This window comes from Panthera pardus, unplaced genomic scaffold (genome assembly GCF_024362965.1).
Source record: "Panthera pardus isolate Hobbes unplaced genomic scaffold, ASM2436296v1 HiC_scaffold_6, whole genome shotgun sequence".
NCBI classification, from domain to species: domain Eukaryota; kingdom Metazoa; phylum Chordata; class Mammalia; order Carnivora; family Felidae; genus Panthera; species Panthera pardus.
Window position 1 is genome coordinate 1,803,154 of NW_026526991.1, and position 21,745 is coordinate 1,824,898.

At 40.9% G+C, this 21,745-nt stretch overlaps 2 protein-coding genes across 6 annotated transcripts in view; one reads left to right on the forward strand and one right to left on the reverse strand.

Annotated features, from left to right (window-relative positions):
- ENTHD1 (ENTH domain containing 1) overlaps positions 1 to 15,471 on the reverse strand; it is a 104,345-nt gene extending 88,874 nt beyond the window's left edge. For 3 of the 4 annotated variants that reach the window (XM_053894698.1, XM_019446949.2, XM_053894697.1), the window contains exons 1-2: positions 15,356 to 15,471; positions 10,331 to 10,828 (exon numbers count right to left, since the gene is read on the reverse strand). In XM_053894698.1, coding sequence (XP_053750673.1) covers positions 10,331 to 10,733 — 403 coding nt within the window. In that variant the 5' untranslated portion in view covers positions 10,734 to 10,828; positions 15,356 to 15,471. Of the gene's footprint in view, positions 1 to 10,330; positions 10,829 to 13,485; positions 13,608 to 15,355 lie in introns of all 4 variants that reach the window. The other variant, XM_053894696.1, reaches the window with a different exon arrangement.
- A 66-nt stretch (positions 15,472 to 15,537) lies between these two features.
- The window catches only part of GRAP2 (GRB2 related adaptor protein 2), a 67,816-nt gene continuing 61,608 nt past the window's right edge, over positions 15,538 to 21,745 (forward strand). Inside the window, exons 1-2 of one of the 2 annotated variants that reach the window (XM_053894699.1) lie at positions 15,538 to 16,007; positions 21,600 to 21,740. The gene's annotated coding sequence lies outside the window, so the exon portion shown is untranslated. Of the gene's footprint in view, positions 16,008 to 21,432; positions 21,741 to 21,745 lie in introns of those variants that run through there. The other variant, XM_019446953.2, reaches the window with a different exon arrangement.

Below are 21,745 nucleotides of genomic sequence, written 5' to 3' on the forward strand. Positions count from 1 at the left end.
TGAAGGGTCTAATTTCCCAAGTTGGATGACTGATGATGACAGTAGAAAACAAAAAAGGCAGTAACATCACCAACGCATGCTACTTCTAGTAAAACTGCTTAACACAACTTTTTCACAACACTGAAAAGCTGTCTTTTTAAAATGTACCTTTCAAAAGAAATCTAGCTCGAATTTAAATATATGAGTGTGTGTATATACAATGGCCCATTTAAATGAAATCAACTGCAATTTCAGGACTTAACTAATTGAGAATAACGTAGTACATAAACTTTAATGCACATGTTTCTGAGAACCTATATCGGTTTTATAAAAGGAATACCATAATTTCTGTAAATAAATAATTTGATGGTGTGAAACATTCAATTGGGTATTTTTCAGACCCTTTGAATTAAGTTCACTCTAGTAGTTCAGTGAAACTCTGTTAGGATATTTTTTAAAACTCAATTAGGAGGGGCTGCCTAGCATAATAATAGAATAGGACCAAAGAGTATTAGACTATTAATCATGTTCAGTCATTAATGAAATGTGCAACCTTACCTAAAGAACAATCTGAGCGTTAGCGCCTCATCTGTGTCAGAGAGATAATACACATCCTTCATTCCTCATAAGGTATTGTCAGATCACATGATATACCATACATGAAAATGCTCTACGGGCGCCTGGGTGGCTCAGTCGGTTAAGCGTCCGACTTCAGCTCAGGTCATAATCTAATGATTCATGGGTTCAAGCCCCGCGTCGGGCTCTGTGCTGACAGCTCGGAGCCTGGAGCCTGCTTGGGATTCTGTGTCTCCCTCTCTCTCTCCCTCTGCCTCTCCTCTGCTTGTGCTTTCTCTCTCTCTCTCTCTCTCAAAAATAAACATTAAAAAAAATGAAGACGACTTTGGTTAAATATACACCTGCCCTATGACCCAGAAATGCCACTCTTAAGTGTATGCCCAAGAGAGCTGAATATGTATGTCCACAAAAAAACTTACATAAGGATGTTCGTAACAGCTTTACTCATAATAGCCAAGGACTATGTACACACCAAATGCTCATCAACAGAAGATAGGTAAACAAACTGTGGTATATAAGTTATATCTCAATAAAGCACTGTTAGCATTAAAAATCTATTTTTAAAAGGAATTTATAGTGAATAAATGGGAATTGTGTTGTTAAAGGAATCGACTTTGACATTTATATTTTTTATATTCCTAAAAGAAAGTGAGTTGCTATAAACCCGCTAAAAGTATAAAAGTACTAGGATATTAATCATCCATTCATCTAATATCTATTGAGTGATCCCACCCCCAGGCATGTAATAAGGGCTAGGGACACTGCTCTTGCCCTTTAGAAATTCACAGTTTTGCAAGAGATACAGGCATGTATATAAATGTGCTCTGACAGAGGCATGACAGAGGTATAGAGGCGCTGTGCACACAACAGAGACAATGTTCTACTCTACCTGAGAATATCAAGGAGATTCAGGACTATCAGCTGGAGACCCTGAGTCTCCTGCAGGAACATGGCCCCCTTCCCGATGAGTTTGAGCCTACCTTGCAATGGGCCCTAAATCTAAGAGAAAAGAAACTGGCCCGATCACGCCAACTGTGTCTAGCTAGTTGCCCGAGACCATAAAATTAGATTTGCGTGAAGGATTTTTTTTAAGCCACGATTGCCACCAGACTATAAGGTATACATTTCTTGTACCATCTTTGACCTAAAACAACTTAAACAGATGCAAAAAAGGATAAACTTTTCAGTTCCTGTCCCAGATTAATGAGCAGAACTAGCTTAGGTCTCAGGTCCTTCCTGTGTGTCCCACCTTGCCACGTGTAACTAGTTAAATGCGAGATCAAGTCTGGAGACACGACACAGGTTGACAGGGTGGAGTAGAAGGTCACTCATTCAGTCCGTCAGTCATTCAACAATGTATTGTAGTGGGTAAGAACGTGGATTCTGGAGCCAAAACATCGAGCTTATAATCTTGGCTCTGCCACTAACTAGCTGTGTGAACTGGCTACTCAACCTCTTTCTCCCTTACTTTCCTCCTCAGTAAAATGGGGCCAATACCGCAACTGTCTCAAAGGGTTATTATGAAGATTAAATGAGTTAACATATATGAAGTGGTTAGAAGAGTCTTTGTCACATAGTTAAATGTCATAAACTTGTTTGCTAATATAGGGGGTCCAAAAAGTTAGGGAATACAGAAAAAAAACTTATTTTTACATAGTATGCTAATTACATTTTACGTTAATACATTCACTGTTTTTCTATACATTCTAGACACTGTTTCAGGTAAAGTACCTCTAAATTTAAAGCAATGTGTCCAGGGGCGCCTGGGTGGCTCAGTCGGTTAAGCGTCCGACTTCAGCTCAGGTCACGATCTCACGGTCCGTGAGTTCGAGCCCCGCGTCGGGCTCTGGGCTGATGGCCCAGAGCGTGGAGCCTGCTTCCGATTCTGTGTCTCCCTCTCTCTCTGCCCCTCCCCCGTTCATACTCTGTCTTTCTGTCTCAAAAATAAACATTAAAAAAAAAATTAAAAAAAAAATAAAGCAATGTGTCCAATTGTCAACCTAAAAAAAAAAAAAAAAAAAAAGAACTACAATAAATACAATACAGAGTGTCCCCCAAAGTCTGGAAACACAGTAACAATCATGTATTTATTATAAATTTTTTCAGATTAACAATTAGACTCATTGCTTTAAATTTACTTCATCTGAAAAACTGTCTGGAGGTTGAAGAGAAACACTGGGAAAGTCATTTGAAATGTTAACAAACTACTTGAAAACAAGTTTCTCCTGTTCCCCAAGTTCTCTGAGTTGTTTTCTCAATTTTTCCCCCCTGTAGCCAACGGGAATACTTTCCAAGACCCCCAGTGGATGCCTGAAACTGCAGATACTAGCAAACCCTACCTGTGTTTTCTTCTACACACACATACCTATGATGAAGCTTAATTTATAAATTAGGCACAGTAAGAGATTAACAACAACTAATAATAAAATAGACCAATTATAAGAATATACCGTATTCTTGTACCATATTCTTATACCATAATGGAAGTTATTACATGAATGTGGTCTCTCTCTCTCAAAATACCTTATTGTACTCCACTCACTTTTCTCCATGTGATGATGTGAGATAAAACACCTACGTGATGAGCTGAAGTGAAGCGAATGATGGAGACACTGTGTCATAGCACTAGGCTACTACCTGCCTTCTGAACAACATATCAGAAGGAGGCTCATCTGCTTCTGGACGATAGTTGACTACGGGTAACTGAAACTGTGAAAATTGAAACCACAGATAAAGCGGGGACTCCTGTAGGGACGCCTGGGTGGCTCAGTTGGTTAAGCACCCAACTCTCGATTTCCGCTCAGGTCATGATCTCGCAGTTCGTGAGCTCGAGCCCCGCATCGGGCTCTCTCTGCTGTCGGCGCAGAGCCTGCTTCAGGTGCTCTGTCCCCCTCTCTCTGCCCGTCCCATGTGTGCTGTCTCTCTCTCACAAATAAATAAACATTAAGAAATGGGGGTGGGGGGGACTACTGTAATACTATTATGAAGTACTGAGCATGAGCTGTATGATAGCTGCTGTTGTAATGTTGGAAATAGAGCATGGGCAGAGCAGACATAAAACATTCCTGCTCTCAGGGCACCTGGGGGGCTCAGTTTGGTTAAGCATCTGACTCTTGATTTCAGCTCAGGTCATGATCTCACAGTTAGTGAGTTCGAGCCCCACATCGGGCTCTGTGCTGACAGCATGGAGCCTGCTTAGGATTCTGTCTCCCTCTCCCTCTCTCTGCCTCTCCTCCCCTTGCTATCTCTCTCTCTCTCTCTCTCAAAAATAAAATAAATTTTAAAAAATTAAAAAAAATTCCTGCCTTCATAAAACGTATGCTTTAGTAGGAAGAAATAGACAATAAATAATAAAATAAAACATGCCCTATGTCAGATAAGAAAAGCTATGAAGAAAACTAAAACAGAAGGTGGCTAGGGCCTATCAGTGCAATTGTGGGATGGGGCTGATTTTTCATAAATAGGGTAGATAAGAGGCCTCACTAAAAAGATGACTTTCTCAGCGGAGATCTGAAGTATGTGAGAAAACGATGCAGGTATCTGAGGATGAACACTCAGGCAAAGGGAACGGCAAGTGTAGAAGCCAATCATGGAAACCCCCCCAAAAGTCTTTTTCTATAATTTCTTCTATTTTTATCTTTTTTTCTTTGCCTCTTCTTGACAGCCTGTATCTCAGGTGGGATCTAGCTACAGATCACTTGGATCGCTACAATTTCTCTTCCGTTAATTTCTCAATACAGACTTCACTCTCTGCTTTTTTCTGATACAATAAAATCATTCTTATTGAGTAGTTTTTCAGGGATCACGTTTCCTATCTCAAGTCTTTTGCTTTTTTTATGACTTCCATTCAATAAAAATCTACTGAGGTCTAGTACGTGCCAAGGCCTGCTGGTAAAAAGATGATTATCACATGACATGTACCTTCAGAATCTAGTTAAGGATAAATATATATACACACACACATATATAAAGTGGATAAAATATACTGTAAAAAACACCTCACTGATATTATGAATAAAACGCCACAGCAATTAATTCTTCCCAGTAAGGAAAAGAAGACATAGTCGGAGATATAGAGGAAAAGCCTCCTGAGCTAGGATCTGATGACTAAGTAGGAACTCAACAAACAGACAGCAGGAAACAACTAGTACAGGGAAGAAGAAACATCTGAAGTATCAGCACAGAGATGTGAAAGCAAATAATACATTAGGAATGCTTGGATGCAATATGTTAGCTTAGAAGACTAAGGAAATAAGAGTAGAAATGTCAATTGGGAACATGCTAAGAGGCCTGACTTTATCCCAAGAGCCAGTGGCTCCCAAATTATTTTGACCACACACCCTATCAGTCACAAAATTTTATGCATATATCTACATCTATATCTGTATCTATATGTATCTGTATACACACACACACACACACACATATATGTGTATACACATATATGTGTATATGTGTGTGTGTGTGTGTGTGTGTGTGTGTGTATATATGTTTATGTATAAATTATGCCAAGAACTACTATTCTAGTATGTTACACTCATTAGGAAACAAATACAAAAAGAGAAATGTGTCAAATATAAAGATGAAATAGGTAATATTTTCCCCCAACAGAATTATTTTTCACTAATTAATATCTATTAACTTAAAGAATACTGTGTGCCAATGTTACCAATCAATAACCACTGTCACTTCCATAATCAACAAATGAATATACGATGCTTCTGTTGACAATTCAGTTCTCACTTGCATGTTTCTTGCTCTTTTCATGCTACCAAGTCATCAAGAATATTTTCAAAGCCCAAAATAGTATACATGTGCTTACTTCTCTGATCTTAAGCTCAGCTGTTAAGAAATCTGAAAAACCTTTATGATAGTGAATTTAAACATATCCAAATATACCATACCTTATAAAAGGTATAAATGCATAAACAAGCTTGCTTACAATTTCATGCTTATCTACTTTATCTCTCAAAACAGCTCACAAACTCTTCAGAGTAGGGGCTGATCCTCTCTCTTTCCACTTTTTAAAAATAAAAAAATCATCATAGTGCTCAGCACAGTGATAAAATAGCTGCTCTGTAAAGTACAAAAATGATTACATTCCATTCACTGCTATCCAAAATATTAGGCCTTTTTAAAACTTAATTCTTGGGGATGCAAAACTTTAATCAGTATTTTATTTTAATGTTTAGTGATTAATTTAATGCCCATAGAAGTTGATGACTTCACAATTTTGAGATTAAAAAGCCTAGCATGATCAAAAACCAAGAAGATGTTCTCCAATATCATTAAACGTCACACCGGACCTTAAGTAAACACTTCAAAAATAAAGAGGATACACACCATGACCGAGTGGGATTTATACTAGGAATGCAAGGTTGGTGCCCATATGGAAATCAATCGATGCAATACACCGTATCAACAGAATAAAGGAGAAAAAACACATAATCATCTCAGTAGCTGCAGAAAAAGCATTTGACAAAAGTCAACAGCCTTTCCTTATAAAAACATTCGACAAACAATAGAACTCCAGCAGGGCACGTGGGTGGCTCAGTCAGTTAAGCATTGGCTCAGGTCATGACCTCACGGGTTCAGTTTGTGAGTTCGAGCCCTGCCTTGGCCTCAGCCTCGGGCTCTCTGCTGTCAGCCCAGAGCTTCTATCCCCCTCTCTCTGGGCTCTCCCCTGCCTGCACGCATGCACTCGCTCTCAAACTAAACATTACAAAACAAGACAAAACAACTCCATCAACCTTATGATAAAAAGCATCTATGAAAACCCACACCTAACATCATATTTAATGGTGAAAGACTGAAAGCTTTCCTCTCAAGATCAGGAATGAAACTGATTCTCACCATTTCTATTCAACGTTGTACAGGAGGTTTTAGCCAGGGCAATTAAGCAAGAAAAAGAAATAAGATGCATCCGCATTGGAAAGGAAAAGTAAAACTATCTCTATGTGCAGATGACATGATATTGCGTGCAGGAAATCCTTAGGAATCTTTAAAAAAAAAAACCAAAAACTATTACAGCTAATAAACAAGTTGAGCAAAGTAGCAGGATACAAGAGCAATATACAAAAATAACTCGAACGGTTGTATTTCTATCCATTAGCAACGAGTAATCTAAAAATGGAATGAAGAAAATAATCCCATTTACAATAGCACCAAAGAGAATAAAATACTTATGACTATATTTACCGAAAGAAATGTAAGACTTGTGCACTGAAAACTACAAAAGATTTATGAAAGAAGGTGTGGGGCACCTGGTGGCTCAGTTGGTTGGGCAACTGACTTCAGCTCAGATCATGATCTCGCAGTCCGTGAGTTCAAGCCCCGCATCGGGCTCTGTGCTGAGAGTTCAGAGCCTGGAGCCTGCTTCCGATTCTGCGTCTCCCTCTCTCCCTCTGCCCCTCTCCCGCTTGCACTCTGTCTCTCTCTGTCTCTCAAAAATGAATACACGTTAAAAAATTTTTGAAAAAAGAAAGAAGACCTTAAATTAAAGGGAAGATATCTGGTGTTTGTGGATTGGAGGAACTGATGTTTGTTAAGATGGCAATATTCTCAAAATTGATCTACAGGTTAAGTGCAATCTTGATAAAAATTCTAGCTGCTTTTTTTTTTTGTTACAGAAATTAACAAGCTAATGCTAAATTTGATATGGAAATGCAAAGGACCCAGAAAGGCCACAACAACTATTGAAAAAGAAAAAAGCTGGAGGACTCGCCTTTATTTCAAAATATACTACATAGCTACAGTAATCAAAATAGTGTGGCACTGGCATATAGACATATAGATCAGTAGAACCGAATTGAGAGAACAGGAGATGCCTGGGTGGCTTAGTCAGTTAAGCATCTGCCTCTTGGTTTTGGCTCAGGTCATGATCTCCTGGTTCATGAGATCGAGCCCCACGTCGGGTTCCACACTGACAGCACAGAGCCTGTTTGGGATTCTCTCTCCCTCTCTCTCTCTCTGCCTCTCTCCCGCTCATGCTCTCTCTTTCTCAAAATAAATAAATAAACTTTTTTTTTTTAATTGAGGGTACAGAAATAAAACCTTACATCTATGGTCAACTGATTTTTATAAGGGTGCCAGTATAATTCAATGGGGGAAGGAATAGTCTTTTCAGCAGGTAGTAGTGGGACAACTGGATATCTACACGCAAAAGAATGAGACTGGAACTCTACTTCACGCCATACACAAAAATTTAGATCCAAGATCTAAATGGAAGAGCTAAAACATTGAAACTCTTAGAAAAAAACATAGGTGAGAATCTTCATGACCTTAGATTAAGCAATGATTTCTTACATATGACACTTAAAGCATGAGCACCAAAGGAAAACAGACAAACTGGACTTCATCAAAATTTAATCAAGCAAGTAAAAAAGACAACCTAAGAATGGGAGAAGATATTTGCAAGTCACAAGATAGAGGTCTTGTATCCAGAATATAAAAAACTCAACACATAAAAAGAAAAAAAAAAACCCCACAATTAAAAATGGACAAAGGATTTGTACAGCCATTTCTTCAAAGAAGATATATAAATGGCCAACAAGGGCATAGAAAGATGCTCAGCATCATTAGTCTTTAGGGAAACGTAAATTGAAACCGCAGCGAGATACTACTTTTCACCTCCAGTAGGATGGCTCTAATCAAAAAGATGGACAATAACAAGTGTTGTCAAGGATATGGAAAAACAGGAACCCTCTTACATTGCTGGTAAGAATGGAAAATGGCGCGGCTGCTAAGGAAAACCAGTTACTGGTTCCTCAAAAAGCTGAACATTGAATTGCCATACGACCCAGCAACTCCACTCCTAAGCATACACCCAACGGAACTGAAAGCAGAGGCTCAAACTGACACTCGAAGGCTTTTGTCATTGCAGCCCAATTCACAATAGCCAAAATGTGAAAACAACCCAAGAATCCACCATCAGATGAATAAACAAAATGTGGTATGTTTATACAATGGAATGTTATTCAGCTACAAAAAGAATGAAGTTCACATCAAGTATGTGAAATAAGCCAAAAACAAAAGGGCAAATACTATATGATTCACTTCCACGAGGTACCCCGAAGAGGTGAATTTATAGAGATAGAAGGTAGATTAGAGATTAGCAGGAGAGCTTTATTGCCCAATGATTATGGAGGTGCTTTTTTTTTTTTTTTAAGTTTACTTATTTATGTTGAAAGAGAAAGTGAGCACGGGAGGGACAGAGAGAGAGAGAGAAAGAGAGAGAGGGACTTCCAAGCAGGTTCCACACTGTCAGCATGGAGCCCAGCACAGGGCTTGAATTCACAAACTGTGAGATCACGACCTGAGCCAAAACCAAGAGTCAGACGCTCAACCAACTGAGCCACTCAAGTGCCCCACAGTTAATGGAGTTTCTGCCTGGGGTGATGAAAGTTTTGGAAGTAGACAGTGGCAATGGTTGTGCCACACTGTGAATGTAATTAATGTCACGGAATTGCATGCTTAAAATGACAAATTTGGTTATTTACATTTTATCCCAATTTTTAAAAGTTAACAATATACCTAAAACCATAGGATTGTAGACTTCAGATGGGTGAATTGTCTGACATGTGAATTATATTGCAATAAAGCTGATTTTTAAAATGCGAAGAAAAAAAGAAAAAGAAACGAGCTCTCAGGCTATAAAAAGGACATGGGAGAATCTTAAATGCAGACTGTCAAGTAAAGAAAGGAGTCTGAAAAAGCTACATCGTATATGATTCCAATTACATAATATTCTGGAAAAGGCAAAACTATAAAGACAATAAAAAGATCAGTGGCTACCAAGGGTTCCAGGCAGGGGAGAAAGGAGGAACAGGTAGAACACAAGACGTTTTCAAGGCAGTGAAACTATTATGATACTGGAGCGGTAGGTACACGACGTGCGTTTTTCAAAACCCGCAGAACAGAACAGCAAGAGTGAACCCTAAGGTCAACAAAGGACTTTAGCGAACGTGTTAATACTGGTTATTAGTCAATTGTTACAAACGTACCACACTAATGCGAGATGTTAACTGGAGAGGCAGTGTGTGCGGATGGCGAAGGGTATGTGGGAACTCTGTACTTTCTGTGTAAATCTGTAAATCTTTTCTCTAAATCTCAAGCTGCTCTTAAAAAAGGTCTATTCTAAAAATGTATGCTTCACACAAAGACTGCACTGAATTGTATCCTTTTCTCATGATTCATAAGACTATTCACTTTAAATGCTAATTATAATTTTACATTAGATGGGGAGGAAATGCTTGGTTTTTTTAGCATTACAGAATACCAGACGTTTCCAAGTCATCTCAGTTTGGTATTCCCCATAACTGTTCCCTACTTCACCTCCTCCTCCACCCCCGACAAAATTATTTTATGACCTAAATTTTTGTATTCCTATACTTCCATCTAGATAGTCTTTGAGGATTCTGGAGTCTGTGGAAACGCTTCCTTACATTTATGACTAAATTCCAGTCCAGTTATAATTGTGAATTACAGTGACCTTATTACACCAAGCTGCCATGCTTCCTGTTTTATTCACTTTGTTCATCTTCTACGAGCTATCGTTTTATCGGGAACCTTACATGTGTTAGTTTTACACATTCCTTTGAAAGAAAATTGCTCTCTAAGGCACTGAAGAGTCAACACGAAGTCTTCTGGAAACTGTAACTGTCCCAGAGAAAGGGAGCTAATACATTTGAGAATAACTTTCCCCCAGCTCCTGGTTCAAAACGATCCCTTCCCAAACGTCTAATCTTTAGTGGCACACCATAGACATTGCTTTTACCTTGGTCTTTTCCAGCTTCATCTATGTGTTGAAAATCTTTTAGTGTCTGAAGTTTACAGAACCCCTCTCTGCAATGCTGGATAACTTTCTTTGATCCATTCTTGATGAGATAATCCATGAGCGTAAGGGATTTGTACACATGACGCCAGCTCTTCCCATGGTCACCGAGTCTCTGCCATAGCATATTCATAATCTCTGACAGAGAAATTGTGTTGAAAGTCAGGTCACTGATATCTAACATGAGAGAACTAGAAGGACCCCAAGGGTCATTGGAAGTTGCTTCCCTGACTTTTATTTCGGCATCTGAGTAATTCTTCATGAAGTTTTTCACTTGCCTCCTGAATGCCATCGGTAAGAAGTTTGAAGGTGGGACGGGGGTGGGAGCAACGGAAAAGGAGTTCATATAATTGGTTTATAAAATTGAGAGGTAATTGGCCCCCAGTTCGGCTGCTCCCAAACACAAATGATTAATCTCCATTTTGACGAGGCATCAATTTCCTGCAAAGCAAAGCACAAAAAATAGGTAAGTGAAAGCTTTTCTGAGAAGTCTACAGAAGACCAAGTCAGTGTGAGAAATGTAGTTTTACTTAGAAATCAGCCCCTCACTTACAGGAGCCAGAATTGAGGGCACTGTATAAAATTCTCCTAGGAGCTGTATGGGAAAATCTCTCATGAGGGCTTGGCCCATATTATGTGAAGAAATACAGGTGGTGTTTTTAGTCCTAAACGTTTCTGCAGAAAATTTTCACTCAATCACTCAACCTCTTTGGCCAGAAATAAAATTATCTTAAAGCATTACATGGACAGTGGGCAAGTCAGTTTCAGAGAATGGAACTTGGGGGGGCATCTGGGTGGCTCAGTCGGTGAGGCATCTGGCTTCGGCTCAGGTTGTGATCTCACGGTTCGTGGGTTCGAGCCCCGCGTGGGGCTCTGTGCTGACAGCTCAGAGCCTGGAGCCTGCTTCGGATTCTGTGTCTCCCTCTCTCTCTGCCTGTTCCCTGCTCGCTCGCTCTCTCAAAAATAAATAAATAAACATTAAAAACAAAGAAAATGGAACTTGTGCTCTGACATCTCATGCTTGAGACTTGTCTTGTATAAAATAGTGTGTCCCAAAGGTAATTAAGATGGTTAACGACTGAGTCTTAGCGTCATCAAGTGACCCCGTGGTTGTATTCTTCTTAGAACTACAAGTCACTAGAATCAGATCTAAATATGTTCTGCTTTCTCGTTAATCTGAAAGTAGGGAGGGTTGTGGACCATTAATGCAAGGAGCTGCACCTCAGCAGACTCCACATCTAACTCAGGGTACCCTCGACCCATGTGTAAGGTTAATAAGGTCAAGGAAAAGGTTAAATTACTTTCTTTACTGGGCTTCAGTAAAGGAAGTATGTGTTTAGGACTAAACAATGTCAATAGTGTAATTCAAATGGGGTAACAACTTCCCTAAAACGTGGAGTGATTATCAGTGGGATCTGTCAGATCCCAGAACAAGGGCGCACAAAGCGTGCCCACTGAGGTTGACACAAAATACGCTAAAACCTTAAATGGTTTGAAGGTTTTGAGATCTGCAGCCCCAAAACCTTAAACGATGCTTCTGATCAATTCACAGCTCACATGAAACCATTCCCTTCCTCCTTTGTCATTGCTTTGCATTAAGGTGGGTCAGTTGGTTTGCATTTTCCCTGGTGATTCACCACCGATGGCCACCGAGATCATGCACTAAATTGATTTTGAGCCCTGACAAGCATCCAGAGCCAGTGAAGCCTCAACGATCTATAATCAGATTTTACTAGAGAAACGGCACACACACAAAAGAAAAACATTAAAATCCATAACAAATTTGTCTTGTTTTCAGTGTTGTTTTTCTTCCTTGACCTTCACAACTCCCAGCTCAGGTTTGATCAATTTCTGTGTGTGTATTTAAGGAAGACATAAATTTTCAGAAGCAAACTAAATGAGTTATCCCTTCTTTTTCAAAAAATAAGAGAAGGGGATAATCAACTTTTTTTTTTTTTTTTGGTAAAAGTACAACACATCCTCAAATACGCAAGATAGAAAATGTATCAGTTTAATTAACATTTCTCTTATATTAACATTTAATTGACCATCATCAACCCTAGGAAGAAAACAATAAGTTGTGTGTTTTTACAATTTTCTGATTTTCTCTCTTGTTTGCACTTCAAACACAGGCATTTTTATCTGACTCATTCCTGCAGCAAAAACCAGATTTATAATGTGTTTCAATAAGCTATTAAAATTTTCAACCATGAGGGCTTTCTTTTTCTATTGTCCTTTTTTCCCTTCTACCAAAGCTCAGTCAATGCAGAGATGCACTGTGACACTGGCTTAGAGCAACAAATATTGATCTGTTTCCTCACAAGTCTATTAAAAAAAAAAAAACAAACCTGTTAGAATCATAACCTGCTGATGAACAACAGTCATCAAACACGCTCGTTTTTCCTTTTTTTTTTTTTGGTCTAGCTACCTATCTATATTTTGGAGGAAGAAAATCCTAATTTTTTAGGTTTTCCTATATTCTCTAAATTGCATTTGAAAAATGCTTTCTTAAATAAATTTTCTGCCCCAGGAAAGTATCTAAATAATTGGCTTCAATCCAATAGGGCAGTTTAAAATGGAGGTGCTTGACATTATACTGAAATTAAATACATTCCCAACCATTAGTAAAACCCCGAAGAAAAAAGTCTGGCTAGGTGAATTACTATCATTTTACTAATGCATTAGTACTTTATGACACGACCAGAGAATATGTAAGACACCATTCTGCTATTGGCTTCTTTTCAGATTAACAAGTTCAGCTGGTGTTAGTTGTAAATTGTATGTTGGTTTTATGTGTTTTAGACACCGGACTACATGCAAATGTTCAGTTTACTCACACCATCAGAGACTTGAGATAGTAATTACGGTGATACGACATCTGAGACAGAAGTGATGCCTGAGAGGGTAAATTTACACACCTGAATTTTGGTTGTCTGGCTACCCTAACCTCTAGAATACTTAGAAACGGAGGGAAGTAAGATACTCTATGTCACAGAGCTGGGTCACCTCCTCCGGGAGGCCTTCAGCAAGCACACTAACTACTTAGATCTTCCCAGATACTCTTTCTGCACCAGGTTTATTTCCTTCACGGCACTTACCACGATCTGTACTTGTGCATTTGTCATTTGCTTTCTTCACCACCAGACTAGAAGCTCCGTGACGGCAGGGACCATGACCATCTTATTTACAAGGCAGTATAATCCTATTGCCCAACAGGTACCTAGAACATAGTAGATACTCGAGAAACAGGTGTTGAGTGAATGCCCAAACGACTGAGTGACTCTGCTTTGGGATAAACCTGCATTGGCTCCGCAGTTTTGGATTATGAACACGATATTTCGAAAAATATATTACAGTCCTGTAACTGTCAAGTAAAATCCTAGAGTGTGGAGCAAATCTTTTCAAATTAATCAGTAAGTATTTCTTGAGTATCTACCATTTGTATTGCTTTGTGGATGACATAAGAAATCTAAAACATGATCCCAACATGCAAAAACCAGTGTCTGGTTAAGGGGCTTTTTTCCTTAAATAATTCCAATATAAACAACGGGATGAGGTCTCTTGGTTCTCTTTTTAGAGTTACCCACTTCCACAATGCTTTGGCAAACGCTGTTTCCTCCCCCAACTTTACCTTGATCACAACAGGAAATCCTGTAAGCTATCAAGGGACATTATGGAATTCAAACCCAAGGTTTTTTCTCAGACTTTTGAAGGGTAATGCAGTGCCTGTACCATAAGTCACATGATAACCACAGTAAGGTGTGGGGTGGGGGGGGGGGGCGCGCTCGGAACAAACAAACATTAACATGACTGCAAAAACTTGTTCGTATTTGGAATAAATAAAGACAAATGGCTCGCTTCAATTCAGGTCTTGCGGCCAAATGAGTTGAGGGAAAAACTGGTCTTCAAAACTCTTTGGATGTCAGAATCAAGAACAAGGGATGGAGAAGCCGAAAGGGACTATACCCGACGACCTAGGACAATAACAAGGGCAGCATCGAAGAGGCCGAGCGCAAGCGGCATCTGGAAAGATCCATTTAGGGTAGTGCTACGAAGAGAGTGCTATAGGTTCTGCCTATAGACTTAAGTTTACCCAGGAGAAAAAAAAAAGTTCTGGACAAGACTGTCATGGGTGAGTGACTGCAGAGAATACCAAGATGGCATTAGGAGGTGTTACCATTTCGATGGGAAGAATACGGCAAGAGGCAGAGAAACCAACTTTTTGGAGCCCTCCTGTATGTTCATTAATTCAATCAACTGTTAGCTTTCTAGTTTACCATGTAGCAGACTCCATTCTAAGAAACGGGGGGAAGATGCACAAGACACAGACCCCTCCCGGAATAAAGGGCTACTCGTTTTGGAATGCTCACAATGTACTCACGCCTCGCATACCTCATCTCATTAATTAGGATTCCAAAGGCCTGGATTTGAGGTCCTGCTCTGCCATTCCCTAATCAAGGCTCAACAACTTCTCTGAGCCCCTGTTCCCTCATCTGCAGCATAAAGAATAATCACCACACAGAAAGAACTGTCGAGAAGAAGAAATGAGACGCTCCAGAAAGAATTCTGAACATGAAGGGTGAAGGCTGAGAGAGAATCAGCTTCCTGTAGACGGGGTCTTTCCTTGGCATCCATTTCTTCATTCATTCAACAACCACTTCAGAACGACCACTGCGTGCGACGCAGGCCCTAAGTCACATGGAGTCACACGGCTGAACCAGCCCACTGACTGCCGTCGGCGAGCCCGCAGTTCACTTGGAGGGGAAGGTTGGGCCGCACAGAAGCTTCTAGAAGAAGGGCGTGACATGATGGCGTCACACAGCGGGGGCCTTCCCTCACGCAAAGCATGGTGGCCTCGGCCCCCTAGCGCCCGCGCCCGCACCCGCACAGCGACGGCACCGGCCTCGGACAGGAGGCAGGGAGCAGCCCCTCCATGCCCGCCTGCACCCACAAACAAGAATCCACTACCTGAGGGGAAGATCCAGCCACCAGCGTCGGGGCCTACTTCTGCTCAAATTCAAGCCCCTCGTTCCCAGGCTGATCGCCTCCTGCGGCCGGGCGCCAGCGCCCATGCCTTTCCCCACTTCCGCTTCCTCACTTCCGGCCCCTCACTTCCGGCTTGTGGGAGGTCTGGTGCCCGCTGCTCCCAGGGCGTCCAGCAAAAGGGACGGGAGGGGTTAAAATGATCCAACTTGGGGCTATCAAGTGGGATGAAGGCAAATGTCTTCATTTCACAACCTACGGGGCTATGATGCTGCCCTATTCCTCCTTTCAAAGAGAAGTTTTTACAATTTGTGTTACCGATGTATTTTAACTGACTGGATCCGGCACCCGCAGCTGATCTCCACCTCAAAGGAGTGTAATAATGGTAGTTTTCCAGGGATGAAAAGAGCAGTGTGTGTGATGGGCAGTGACAGAGTGCCTCCAGTGAGGGCTTCGGGTACCGCTGACGCGCAGTCGTTGAAATATTCACCCGATCTTCACGGAGCGCCCACTGCGTGCCAGGGATCCCGCTAAGCTGTAAGGACGTAAGGACCCAGAGAGGAAGAATGAGTCCAATGCTGCCTGAGTTTACAGACTAGTGGAGGTGACAGGCACCGTCACAGAGGATTGTGACAAGGTATGTATCTGGTAATAAGAGAGGAGAGAGCATCTAATTCTGCCAAGGCGTATTTAAGGGCAGGTTTCACGGAAAGCTTTGCATCAGAATCTTAAAGGATGACAGGGAGTTCACTGGATAGACAAAGTGGAGGAGCCCATTAGAGGCAAAGGACACATCATGTGTAAAGACTTGAAAGCTGAGAGAGCCTATTATCTTGGTCAGACTGCAAGTCCTGCAGTTCCTGTGGCTTCTCAAAGGCTATTTGTGGAACAGCAAAGGTAGATGAAACGGCAGTGGAAAGTCAGGTCATGAAAGACCTTGTCCATACTGCTAGGTGATCCTACCTGGTAGGCATTGAAAATATAATCAAGCCCATGTTTTCAAAGACTATGCCGATATTCCGCCAGGATGGAGGGAATAGACTTAGACAATAGCAAAATTCTTCACAGATGAAAGTAACTTTGTTTTTAGCTCCTACGACTTCAATCATAATTATTATTTTAACAGATCTCACGATCAGTACTGACACGTAGGTAGGTAATTATAATATAAAATGGCAGGAGATATGAAAGAAGCTGGTGTGTTTATAATATTGCTTAGCTGGCTATCATTTAGAGGAGTGAGGATAGTAGCCAGAGGGAAATTAAAAAGGTAGCCTAGAAAGATTGTTCAGGGCCTTGAATGCCATGCTAAGCTGTTATTCTATAAAACAGTGGGGGACAGACAGCAAGTATTTTATATAGTGAGTGATAGTTTATGAAGATTTTTTTCTAGGCATATCTTATGTAAACTTCAAAGGAACTCTGAAAAGTAGGTATAATTATTCCATTTTACAAATGAGGAAGTTGAGTTTGGGGAACATGCATTCATTCTACATTATTGAGCACCTGCTAAGGGCCAGGCATGATGTTGAGCTATGGGAATACAAAGAAGTAATAGTCTAATTAAAAAGACAAAAATAAATTAGCAATTATAATAAGTTGCTGTGATAAAAATGTTTGGGGAGTAAAAAGAGGATTTGTCTAAATCTACATAATTAGAGAAGTCTTCCTGGAAGAGGTGAACTTGAGCTGAGTTTGAAGGAACAAATACGTTACACAAATTGCCCAGAGATATTCAACCAGCAAGCTGTTTGGCTGGAACTTGACCCAAATTTTCAGTGTCCAATCTATGCCCTTTCCTCTACCCCAAGGACCAATTTTTGGTCTTTGATGTTGAGCTCTATTGACATTCTTTTTTTTTTTTTTAATGTTTATTTATTTTTGAGAGAGAGAGACAGTATGAGTGAGGGAGGAGCAGAGAGAGGGAGACACAGAATCCGAAGCAGTCTCCATCCAGGCTCTGAGCTGTCAGCACAGAGCCCGATGTGGGGCTCGAACTCACGAGCCGCGAGATCATGACCAGAGCTGAAGTCAGACGGCTACTGACCTAGCCACCCAGGCGCCCCTCTTTTTTTTTTTTTTTTTAATATTATTTTCAAGTAATCTCTACACCCAATGTGGGGCTCGAACTCACAATCCTGAGATCAAGAGCCACATGCTCCACCGACTGAGCTAGCCAGGCGTCCCTCCATTGACATTCTCAGTCACAAGTCTACCTGGTGCAGTTTGAAAAGGTTGGATCCCAGTTTTTCCTTTTCAAACCCATTCATTTCCTCCTTTTGGAATGGATCTTCGGATGTCTTTGAAAGAGAGTTGATTAGGCTCAGCAAAACTGTAAAGTGTTCTCTACCTAGTGGAATTAACTTCATTAAAGTGACATAATGTGAGAGGCCTTTCTCTGCTTTCTTCCATTTGGGGGCACCATAATTTAGGTGCAGTACTGTAGCTCACCAAATACACGGTTTTACAATTATGACTTGGTGTGGTTTTTTCCCCCCTGAACTTGGAGTTTTGTAAAAGTGAACAGTTCTCTTCGCTTGGTTTCTAGGATCTCGTTGCTTGTCATCTCCTTGGCTGGTTCCTTCTCATTTCTCTGACCTCTCAACTTTGAAGGGGTCTGTTCTCTATCAATATCCATTCCCTGGGTGGGTTTATCCAGTTTCATAAATTTAAATACATTCCATCTCTCTCAACAACTCTCAAGTTTTTATCTCCAGCACTAACCTCTCCTGACCTCCAGACTCATATCTATCTTGACATCCCCACTGGTCTTTCTCATAGACATCTCAAACTTAATATGTCCAAAACCAAACTTTGGATCTTCCAAGCTTGTTCCCCCATCTCAGTGATGACACATCCTTGCTTCTCACTTCTCAGGCCATGAACCTTGGAGTCACCATTGACACCCCTCTTTGTCGCCCAGACTTCGCATCTTATCATCAGCTCACCGTTAAATGCAGGGTGGCCACCAAGTCTGGGTAATATGAGGTTGGTAGGTGATAAATGGTTCATCAATGCCACAGTGTAATTCACAGGAAAGTAATAACATTGATGTTTCCAGACTTTGTGGTCACCCTGTATATTCAGAATTCACACATTTCCCACCACCTCCACTCTCTACCACCTGTCCTAAGTTGCTGGCTTCTCTTGCCAGGACTTTTGCAGTAGCTTCCTAACTGTTCTCCCTGCTTCTCCTCTTGCTCCCTTATGATTTAATCTCAACACAACAATCAGAGTGATGCTTCTAAAGCCTAAAACCCAAGCGAGATCATGTAACTCCCCAGTTCAAAATCTTCCATCGGCTCCTGTTTGACTCAGAATAAAACCATGAGCAGCAAGGTCCTATGTGTTCCGGCCCCTGCTCTCTCTCTCACCTCCATCCTGACTCCTCTCCTTCTCACTCATTGTATCAAGCTCGCTCCCACCATAAGGCGTTGCACTTGCCGGTCCCTAAACCTGCAAAAGCTATTTCCCAAGAGAGCCATCAGCCTGGCTCCCTCACTTTGTTCTGGACTTAGCTCAAACGTCCTTTGATCTCCCAATAAAATTGCAACCCCCGCCCCCCCAACGTCAGCTACACTCTCTCCAACCCTTGCCTCATTTTATGATTCTCTATAGTAGTACAACCATCTGATATATGTAATTATTTCTCTGGCTGCCAGAAGGTAAGATCCAGGAGGGCAAGGACTATGTTTGGTTCCCTGCTATATTCCCAGCACTTAGAATAGGCCTAATGCAGAGTGGGTATTCAAACTTTATTTACTGAATGAATGGAAAGAGAATGTCTGAATCTGTACTACTGAATGAGAAGTACACCCTTTACCATAAAGGTAAGTTAAACATAATTATGTACAAGAAATTCTGATACTAACAATGACCCCTCAAAAGGAACTGCTGAAACTTTTTAAATGAGTATGGTTTTAAAAGAAAATTTCTCTATTATGGAGAAGTCCAGATTTCACATATTCTTGAATCCTCCCAATTTTGCTGATATTTTCGGAGTGTCCCAGGATTGTGCCAGCATTCTCGCATTAGAGTCTTTATTCTTAGCTTCTGCCTTTGCACTTGCTCGATTACAGAGCATCCATGAAATAGATCAGTAGAGTGGCCTCACTCTCCTGTCAATATGCTCTATAACATGTCTGTTGATCATTACTTACTATTGAAGTAACTTCTCTTTTTTTGAGATTTTCCTGTTCTGCATTCCGTCCCACACTTGTAAGGGAAAGGGTTCTATTCTGCTCCCCGAGGGGTAGTACCCTGTGGAAAAGCAGCTTCCTCATTACAGCGCAAGCTGAAAACACCCTGATACTTCCTACAGTATCCGCTTGTCTATCCACTTGTCTTTTCTCCTTCCTTCCCACTCTCACTGTTCAGCAACTTCGAAACCACTGACTTGGGATAGGACTGTGACCAGAGGATTTCAGTGTCTGAAAACTGGCTATGAAGCTACTGGGTATAATGATGGAATCCAAAAAGGTCCTTAGGCCATGAAGTCTGAAGAACACTAAGGCCAACGTTGAGATGTTTATTGTTCTAAAGTCCATGACCTGCTGTTACCTTTAAAATTCTATCTTAATAACCTGTGGAAATAGTGGGAACTCTGATCAGACACAACTTGCATTATTTAACAAGCTTGCATTAACAAAAAGAAAATCCTGGATTAAGGAGTTGGGAATAGCAAATGACCTCCTTTAACTCATTCAATAAATATTTATTGAGCACCTACTGTGACCAAAATATGCTGATGATTCCAAACCAGATTCTTCTTTTCCATTTCAATAAAATTGCTGAGCAATTATAACCAAGGAGAACTCCCCCTCCCAAAAAAAGGAAATTTCAAACAAGATTTAGGTACAAGGGGGCGAAAAGTTAAAAAAGGATATCATCTCATAATGTAGCGTGAGTCTAAATTTTAGAACTCCAAACTGAGTCTTATTTTTCTTATTATTTTTTTATACTTATTTTTATTTTGGGGAGAGAGACAGAGTATGAGTGGAGAGGGGCAGAGAGAAAGGGAGACAGCGTCTGAAGCAGGCTCCAGGCTCTGAGCTGTCAGCGCAGAGCCTGACATGGGGCTTGACAAACTCAAAGAACGTGGGGCTTGAGATCATGACCTGAGCCAAAGTCGGATGCTCAACCAACTGAGCCACCCAGGTGCCCCCAAACTGAGTCTTATATGATTCCCTCCTTCTTAGCCTTCAAGGAATTAATGCTAGGAAGAGCCTGTGAGCCAACATTTCCCTCTTTCTCTTGGGCCCAGTCCCTAAACTCTGACTGGTATCACGTAGCAAGTAGCAACGTCTCTTATTTTGTGCAAAGATGCAGCGTTGGCAATCCATTCTCTAGCAAGAGCAAAGAGAGGAAGAGGCCTTCACAGGCTGCACTTGGTATGGGAACCTACTGGGGGGGGGGAACGTTGTTTTTTGTTTGTTTGGGTTTTTTTTGTTTTTTTTGTTTTTTTTACAAATTTTAAGGTTAGAACAAAGGAAGCTAAAGGTGACAACAACCTTAGGTCAGTGAAAAATCTTTAAATCCTAGGAGTCCTTTAGCCCAACCAACTCAGGAGAAAGGGAAATCTCAAAAATCTAAGTAACCAGTCCCAGCTCGTGCCTGACTGGCAAAACTGGGGTTAGAACTAATCCTGGCTCAAAACTCCTGCTTCTTTTTCTTTCTTTCTTTCTTTCTTTTTTTCCCCCCATTAAGGGTAATGTTATGGACTAAGAATAATATTATGGGCTGAGTGTACTAAGAAAGCATTTTTCGCTGGGATTTTAACTTTGTGAGTGATCCCAGGGTGATATTAAATAAGTTCCCCGAAGAAGTCCTAATTTTTCTCTGGATTCTTCAATGTACTAAGAGGAAATGGGAGCTTTCCTTCAGAGCGGCAGCAGCTTTGTTGCTGGATCATCTCTAGGATTAGAGATTTTCTTATGTGAACATAATTGTTCGGGGGGGAAATTGTTAAAATTGAAACCAAGCAAAAAGAAGCAAAAGTGTTTCAGAGAACCTCCTGCATTTTAGTTCAACTCTGGCAGCAAGAAAACAAAACCGCATAATCTAAGGCTCACGCCCAACTCTCTGTAGCCCTTGTATCTGCTAGTTCCTGTGTGGTTTGCCTACAGACTACAGGGCTAACGGGGGGTAGTTTGGAGGAGGGAGTAAGAAATAAGGCAGAGAAGGAAACACTATTAATGGATCTGTGAGCTTGTACCCTGTTTTAATGCAGTCCTTGGAAGACACAAGGTGGACCTGTACTCTGACATGCAGTAATTTTGACGTGAGACTTCACCTTCCTTCTTGCAAGAGAGGATTCTATTAACTTGGTGTCAAAGCCAAGACATAGACTCAACCTCTTCTCTTCAAAAAGGTATG